The 8,741-nt window shown below is 40.3% G+C and overlaps 1 protein-coding gene across 1 annotated transcript; it reads left to right on the top strand.

Annotated features, from left to right (window-relative positions):
• The first annotated feature begins 347 nt into the window (after nucleotides 1-347).
• Nucleotides 348-8,291, top strand: igfn1.3 (immunoglobulin like and fibronectin type III domain containing 1, tandem duplicate 3). The gene is made up of 24 exons (XM_071903855.1): nucleotides 348-399; nucleotides 633-755; nucleotides 854-993; nucleotides 1,130-1,229; nucleotides 1,341-1,382; nucleotides 1,470-1,515; nucleotides 1,688-1,874; nucleotides 2,044-2,157; nucleotides 2,307-2,469; nucleotides 2,576-2,848; nucleotides 3,007-3,236; nucleotides 3,345-3,543; nucleotides 3,640-3,764; nucleotides 3,855-3,996; nucleotides 4,097-4,390; nucleotides 4,530-4,826; nucleotides 4,972-5,151; nucleotides 5,337-5,465; nucleotides 5,584-5,892; nucleotides 6,001-6,086; nucleotides 6,379-6,571; nucleotides 7,062-7,358; nucleotides 7,866-8,192; nucleotides 8,287-8,291. The coding sequence occupies exons 1-24, from the start codon at nucleotides 348-350 to the stop codon at nucleotides 8,289-8,291; spliced, it is 4,053 nt and encodes a 1,350-aa protein (XP_071759956.1).
• Nucleotides 8,292-8,741: the final 450 nt, after the last annotated feature.

Consider the following 8,741-nt stretch of genomic DNA (forward strand, 5'->3'; position numbering starts at 1 on the left):
CAGTCCGCCTGCATGTCAGACAGATGGGGATTCTCATAGTTACTAACAGCGGTCAAGTCTTGCCTACAGCTCCACACTGCATGCAAAGTCCAAAGTATTTTGCCATCAACATAATAGTCATGTCAACTGTTTTCTCTGTGTTGTTATGACATAAGATTCTAAATATAAACTTTTTGGAGGTCAGCGAACTTCAAAGTGACAACTACATTGACATAGTTCAAACTGTGGACTTTATTCAAAATTATTTCTAAATGAATGTAAGATTTCTGGCTTATGTTAAGTGTTTCACTTAAAAAAAGTTTCTTGTTGTGATATTCTTTAACAGAGAAGCTGTTGTCTAAACCAAGATGTTTAAGATACGGAAAGCTAAGGATGAGGAGCCAACTGCTCCAGGGCAGGGTAAGTAAAGAAGATAGCTAGGTTTTGAAATCCCAACTTTCATTATAAATGACTGTCAAAAATATATGTTAACTAAACTTGTCCCAAGAAATTGTTTATGTTTCAAAACTAACAACACACTGTATATATCCTATTTAGAGACACAGCATGAAGTCAAATTTATCGTATATTGAATTTAATAAAGTTATTCACACATTCAAGTTACAAATGTTATTTATCTCACTTCATGACAGTGAAAATTAAAAAGAAGTCAAGGGTGCCTGGGGTTATGATTACCCAATTTGTGGAACAATTACCTGAAGGAACGACCACCCCAGATTTCACTCGCAAACCCATCGCTCTGACTATTCAAGAAGGTATGGTAATCACATGCACATGCTCATTTCTTTAATACAATGATTCTGTTAAAATGTTTCTAAAGCTAACACAAATGTACATACTTTCTTACCTGTAGGAAAACTTGCTATTTTCAAAGCAATAGTTGTTGGAAATCCAACACCTACTGTGACTTGGGAGAGAAATAATGGGGAAATTTCTGATCCAGAAAGATTCAAAATCATGTACGATGCAAATTCTGGTGAACATCAGCTACAGGTGAGATCACTGTGACAAAGAATGTTCATTCAGATAAATAAAGATTGATGGATCAATAAATCAAACAGAATGATCAACAGTTTATCCCCCCACTCTTGGTCTTCCAAAATATAATGATATTAGTCTATTTTCATAGATGCCAGATGTATCCGCGGATCAAGCTGACACCTACAAATGCTTTGCCAGAAATGAATATGGAAAAGCTGTTGTCACTGCTGCCCTCAATGTTATTGAAGGTGATGAAATCCATTAACTTTTAATCCATTATGTATTGATTCAGAACTGATTTTACCATGCAGTGCCTCTCACTTGCTTTTTCTCCTATCTCTTCTTTTTTCCCATTTTAGTTGGTTATAAAAAGAGCAGAGCCATGCAACAATCAAGGACAGGTACACAACCTGCATTTGGCTTATAACAATGCCATGTGATTCATTTATTTAATGGAAATTATAACCGTACTTTTGGTTTGATTGTAGCTATACGAGAGACACCTGAGGATTTTAAAAAGGCCTTAAAAAATAGGTAAGTAGGACCTAAGTCAAGGGCTAGGGTTAGTACAAAATGACACAATACCTTTTGCCATGTATCACTTGAGTCACTGAATTTGCATTACATTATTTATCAACATACCAAAGTGGAACAAAGATGGATGAAATAACTTTTGAACTAATTAATTGGTTCTCTTTCTTTAAAGAATTGACACTGAGTCCAAAGAAGAGAAAAAAGACGGAGAAACTGATGAAAGGTTTTGGGATATCTTGATGAGTGCAGACAAGAAAGACTATGAGAGCATCTGTTCCCAGTATGGAGTCACTGATTTCCGATGGATGCTTAAGAAACTGAACGAGAAGAAGAAAGAAAGGGAGGAAGAGCAAGAAAAGGTTTGTTTCAGCTTCAACCAAGTATTAATATGAAGACACTGCATAAAATCTAAGATAATACAACAGATAGAATACCACGTTCTAAGAAATATAAATAGCAAAATGATTTTCTCTGAGTCAATTTAATATACTTTGATTATTTTAAAATGTCTGATTCCAATTACTGTAGGTTGTCGAAAGACTATGCAACCTAAAGCCCATTGAACTCAAACCCAGCGGTGCTGCAGAGTTTGAACTTGAAATGTCACTCAAAGACCCTACCAGCAAAATCTTCCTGTACAAGGTGAGGTTTCAATTTATATGTTTATTTTTTTCAAATCAATTGACTGAAAGTATTGAAAGTTATATTACAAATTCTGTGATAGATATCACATATACACACAGGCAGACACATATTGCACACACCATATATGATTTCATATTTTTGAACAGGATGGAGTTATGATTCCTTTTAGTCCCGAGACAGAGGTAAAGCACGGATTGAAGCAATCAGGAAAGAAGTTTGTGTTCAGCATCAATGGTATCAGCCCAGAGGATGCTGGATTATACCAAGTGGAAGTTGATGGAGTTAAGATCTTCTCAACTGACTTCAAACGTAAGATGATGCGCCAATTTAATTATTTACTTCATTGTACTTTGGTTTCTACACAACGTCACAGTAGAGAATACAATGATTAAATTAAATGCTCTTTTTCATGTAGTTCCCAATGTAGACTTTTTGGTCAAGATTCAAGAGGTGAAGGCCCTGGAAAGAGAGGATGCTGTCTTTGAGTGCGTCCTCTCACATCCCCTGACAAAGATTACGTGGACGGGAAAGAGTACCACTCTGGAGCAAGGGGACAAATATGACATCAGTGTGTCAGAGGACATGTTGATTCATAGATTGGTGGTCAAGGACTGCCTGCAATTGGACAAAGGAATTTACGCAGCTGTGGCTGGAATGAAATCCTGCAATGCCTGGCTTATAGTGGAAGGTATAGTTTGCATATATTAAATTCTCCCTTTTTCAGACTTTCACATCACATTTATCAATCTATATCACATGTATCTATATTTTAATTATTTTAATCAAATATTAAAAATGTGTCCTTATAACATTAAACAAACTTTGGAATGGTATAATTTTCATTAGCTGATGATGACCCAAACACGCGTGGAAAGAAGAAAGCCCGCAGAACAACTCAAGCAGGTGGTGGCGGAGCAGATCTATTGAAGATCGCTCAGGAGCAACAGGCTAAGCTACAAAAGGAGAGAGATGAATTGATTGCAAAGGCAAAGGCAGAGGCAGAAGCTGCGGCCGCGGCCGCTGCAGCAGCAGCCGCGGCCGCGGCAGTGGAAGCCGCAGCCGCGGCAGCGGAAGCCGCAGCAGCAGCGGAAGCCGCAGCAGCAGCTGCAGCAGCAGCAGGAGGTGCAGAAGTAGCAGCAGAAGGAGCAACAGCCAAACAGAGTACGACAGCAGATGCAGAAAAGAAAAAGCCAAAGCAAAAGTCTAAGAAAGAAGACGGGTCTGAACCAGGTGAACCTACGTCATCAGAGTCAGCATCTGAGCCTAACGAAGCAGAAGAGATAAAAGGTGAAGAACATGCAGAGGAGGAAGAGGATGGGGCTCCTGTTCAAGAGAAGAGAAAAAGAGTGAGAACAGGCCCTCTAGTCCCTGATACAGTCATTGGTGAGAGACATCATAGCATAGTAATTAAATTCTAAGTACTGTTATGCTGCTCAGATATTCCTGTTCCCAGCTAACCTTTTTTTTTATTACCTTTAGACCCAGGAGTATATTTCACCTGCGGACTGTCAGATGTAACTGCTGTCATTGGTACTGAGGCAGAACTTGTCTGCAAGCTGAGCAGTGAGGATTGTGATGGAGTCTGGTACAAAGATGGGAACGAGGTGAGGAAGATAACATAAGTGTTGATGGAATAAAGTAATTGATTTTACCTTTTACCTTCGCAGATTTAAATGTGTGTTTGTGCATTTCAGATAACAGCAACAGATGATATCTGTATTGTTAAAGATGGGGCTCATCACAAACTAATTGTCAAAAACTGCAAAGAGGAAGATACTGGAAAATACAGATTTGAAGCTGACGGACGTAAAACAGAAGCTATGCTAAATGTTGAAGGTAATAAAATCCAAGTGGAGTTGGGACACCTAACTGAACATGTAGAAAACAACACTATCCTTTTGAGCTACATATTAAATAACAAGTGTTTTTCTTCCAGATCCACCCCGAATCAACCCTGATGACCTGAGTGAGTTCTCAAAGCCTGTCATAATCAAAGTTGGCCAAAATGCAGCCTTCAAGCTGTCCTTTGTGGGCCGGGAACCAATGAAGATCCAGTGGTACAATGAGGGTGACGAGCTGCTGGAGGACACTCATATCAAGATTGAGAAGTCTTCCTCACACAGCCGCCTCCTGCTAACCAAGTGCCAGCGCAAAGCCACAGGAGAAATAAAGATTAAGATTAAAAATGAATGTGGAACAACTGAAGCCCTCTCCCAGCTAACTGTATTGGGTAAGTGCAATGATTTGCACACAATATGTTCTCCATTCTATATAAAACTGACAAATGAAAAATGTAAGGTTTTTATATTTAGCATTCCCTTACTGTATCCAGAATACCAGTTGCAATCTATCACTGTGTTTGACCACAGGTAAACCAACACCGCCCCAAGGCCCTGTGGATATCATTGAAAGTTCAGCAACTTGCATTGATTTCAAATGGAGGCCGCCCAAAGACACTGGTGGCTCTCCCATTACCAACTACATTCTGGAGCGCCAGCAAATTGGCCGAAACAGCTGGAAGAAACTGGGCAAGACTGGTCCAGAACCTAAATACAGGGACGCTGATGTGGATCATGGCAGAAAGTACTGCTACCACATCAGGGCTGAAACTGAACAAGGCACCAGTGAAATGATGGAGACAGATGATATTCAGGCAGGGACAAAGGGTGAGCCTTCTTACAAGAACATGACAATTTTTTTGTGAAAGTGTGCCAAAGTGTCTCGAATATAAACTAACAAGTGCTATAGAGAAAGGCTTTGTGTCAGGCAGTTAAAAAGAGATAAAGTGTCTTCTGTTTTATCATCCTTTAGCATACCCTGGACCTCCAGCTGCACCCAAAATTGTTAGTGCCTTCAAAGACTGCATCAATCTTGCTTGGTCTCCTCCTTCTAACACTGGAGGAACCAACATTTTGGGATACAACTTGGAGAAACGCAAGAATGGCAGCAATCTATGGGGCCCTGTCAACCCACCCGATGAGCCCATTAAGGGTAGGATCATTTCAGAATTGTCGACTCATGCTATGTTCAATATGTTCATTTATTTGTTACAAGTTGGATTTGAGATGTGGGCTTGTCAAGTGAGATGTGCTTTCTTTCATTCTTATATTATGGAAGTGGTAAAAAAAACCAAAAAAAAAAACCAACCTAACCCATACCCTTTGACATGCCAACAGGCAAAGCGCATGCAGTGAAGGATGTGGTTGAAGGGATCGAGTATGAGTTTCGTGTTGCAGCTGTCAACATCTCCGGTGCTGGAGAGGCAAGCCCGCCTTCAGAATTTGTATTTGCAAGAGATCCAAAGAGTGAGTTCTAGGCCAAAAACAAATACTGTATATTGTAGCTATCTCAATATGGATTAAGATCACTGCATAGAGCTATAACCTGCATAGATTAGGCTATATGCTTTGCGTACGCTTTCAGAGCCGCCTGGTAAAGTTATTGACCTGAAGGTGACAGACTCCACCTACAGCACCTTATCGCTGGCATGGACCAAACCCACAGAGGAAGAAGGGGTCCAAGATGAGGCCAAGGGATACTTTGTGGAGCTCAGACCAGCAGAAAACCCAGAATGGGGTCGCTGTAACTCTAATGCTATCATTATGACCTCCTATACTATTATGGGTCTAAAGTCTATGGCCATGTACTGGGTGAGAGTAATTGCTACCAATGAAGGTGGAGATGGTGAGCCTCAAGAACTGGACAACTACATCATTGCAATGCCTCCTCCAGGTGAGTCCACAGAAATTGTCAATTCTCTACAGTCAATTGTCAAGATACATTTTGCAATCAATTAATCACTTTTTGTCATTAATATTGACATTTTCGACATTGTTACAGTGAGACCGAAATTCACTGACCGCAAAATGAAGAGCTTCATGGTAGTGAGAGCTGGGAACTCTGTACGAGTCAACATCAACTTTGAGGTTCAGTGTAATAATCATACAAAACTTATGAATGTAAAAATGCCTAATCATGTTATTCAATGGAATTTCCCATCTCAAAGGCAAATATCACACCTCTCTACTTTCCTATTTAAGTGTGCCGCTCTACAACTAATGGCAATGCAAATACTTTATACGGGCTACTTATTCATTAATTCATGAGTTCATTAGTACACATGCATGTAGTTGCATGGCTATACAACTACAGAAAGAGACACGCGCTGTAGAGAAGTATAAACCCAGATCTTCCCCCTGTATGTGCTTTTGCTGGCAGGCCTCTCCAATACCGAATATTACGTGGCTCAAGGATGGCGTGCCTGCATCCAAGCGTATGACAGTAAGCAATGGAGACACATCATCGCAGCTCATCATCCCCTCATCGGAGCGCTCTGACACAGGGATCTACACAATCATTGTCAAGAACCTTGTTGGACAGGAGACCTTCAGTGTTGAGATACGAGTCACAGGTACAGTGAAAAAAATCTCAGCTTATCCACACCAACTAAAAGTGAAATGATTGCCAAGGCCATATGAATTTGAAATTTACATATGCATTCTGTTTTTGAGATTGTTCAAAAGTTTTTTGGAGAGAGGAACAAGGGTGGACATTCTTCCAGCCTGCAAAATATACATTTTTAAACACAGAAAATATTTTATGTTCCTCCATGACGACCTTATCGCGGGTGCAAGGTAAAATAGAAGTCAATGCTAAATAAAGGAAAGAATTCCCATACACAGAATCTTGTTCTCAGTAACTTTTACTGGTGCAATGTTTAAAACAAAGTGGGTCTTCACCAGCTGACGCATACTTTAGATTGAAGCACGGCACAAGTAAAGATTACAGGGAGCCAGATTCAGCGTGCAGGTATTCCTTCTTTTTTCGGCATAAATTTAAAGCGTGAAACTTCAAACTGTACACTAAAATTGTCTTAAGGAATGTGTCCTACCTGTTTCTAGATGATCCAAAGCCTCCAGGCCCTGTGGAGCTGGACGAGAACGTGCCGGGAACAGTGACGGTCTCCTGGACTCCCTCTCCAGATGAGAAGAGAGACGACAGGCTGCACTACATGATCACCAAGCACGACTCCATTAAACGCACTTGGCAAACTGTGGCTGACCATCTCTTCAATAACAAGTTTACTGCCATCAACATCATGCCGGGAAGGCAGTATTGCTTCCGGGTCTATGCCAAAAATGACATGGGGCTTTCCAAACCCTCTGAGTCAGCAACCTGGGAAGTGCACAAAAAGAAAGGCAGGTTTAAACAGAGTGAATCAAGATTAGTAGTTTATTGTCATTTCAACCAATGTGTCTATATAGGTCTACATAGGTGTATATACTGGATAATACATACACAAACCAGTCAGGAAAGGACAGTTAGTAGACTTACAGTATGTGCATAGCACTATAGAAGTGCAAAAAGTTTCAAAGCACAATCAAAAAGGTGCTGTGATGAAACCAAGACGCTCTCGTCCTGGTAGCTCTTAGCCTTCTTCCAGAAGGATAGATAAAGAATATGAATTGGCTGGGTGAGAACACCTTCACGACTTTATGTTGCATACGGGTGGAGCATATGGCAGAGACAGCGAGCAGGTTGGAGCCGATAATTGTTGCTGCTGTGCATACTGGAGTGTTTTGTGTGCCTTGTGTATATAATACCTCAAAAGACATGGGAAAAAAGCAATGCAAAATATAGTCATCATTATGTTTCCTTTTGGTTGTAACTTTTCTTTCCTTTTTTTCCCCCTCTAATCCATCCAGAAAAATTCAGTCTGATTTTACCCAACTCCAAGGGCTGCAGCTTTGAGGCACCGCCATCGTTCTCCGTTCCACTAAGAATGCACACCAGTCCAGAGAGCTACGAGTGCTACATGAGTTGTGCTGTGACAGGAAACCCCAGACCCCATGTTACCTGGTACCGAAATAACATCAGCGTCAACACCAACACCAACTACTATATTTCTAATACCTGTGGGGTCTGCTCCATGGTAATACTCAGAGTTGGGGCCAAGGATAACGGGGAATACACAGTCAGTGCAGAAAACCCTCTGGGCAGAGTGGAGTGTGTAACCAAACTCACTGTTAAAGGTAAAAACACCCATACAGTCATTTGTACAGTGTGGGACCGATGTTACTACTGTTGGCTATGTCTTTAAATGTTTTCCTCTCCTTCCTCTTTCAGATTAAGGTGATGCCATGGTCCTTCTCCACGACACTCGGAATGAATGGAAAGTAAATGATTTGCCGATTTGAAACCTGCTGTTATTTGTGTTTGTGTTAAAATTGTATTAAATGTGAAGATCAATGGATAGATGATAGATAGATAGATACAGGAAAAAAAGAGGAAGAAAGAGAAGAAGAAAGAAAGATTGATTGGAAAAAAGGAAGAACAAGAGACTGAGAAAGAAAGAAAGAAAGAAAGAAAGAAAGAGAGATAAACAGAAAGAAAGAAAGAAAGAAAGAAAGAAAGAAAGAAAGAAAGAAAGAAAGAAAGAAGCCTAATAATCTGTTGCATTTATGAACAAATTCTATTCAATTTCCTTATTGGACGCCTACAGCACTTTGACAAGAGACATTTCAGATTCAAGTTGATATGCCAGTTTGGCATCCAGAGGTCTTCATTGATTTTTTTTGCCC

This window comes from Centroberyx gerrardi, chromosome 5 (assembly GCF_048128805.1).
Source record: "Centroberyx gerrardi isolate f3 chromosome 5, fCenGer3.hap1.cur.20231027, whole genome shotgun sequence".
In the NCBI taxonomy this organism is placed as follows: domain Eukaryota; kingdom Metazoa; phylum Chordata; class Actinopteri; order Beryciformes; family Berycidae; genus Centroberyx; species Centroberyx gerrardi.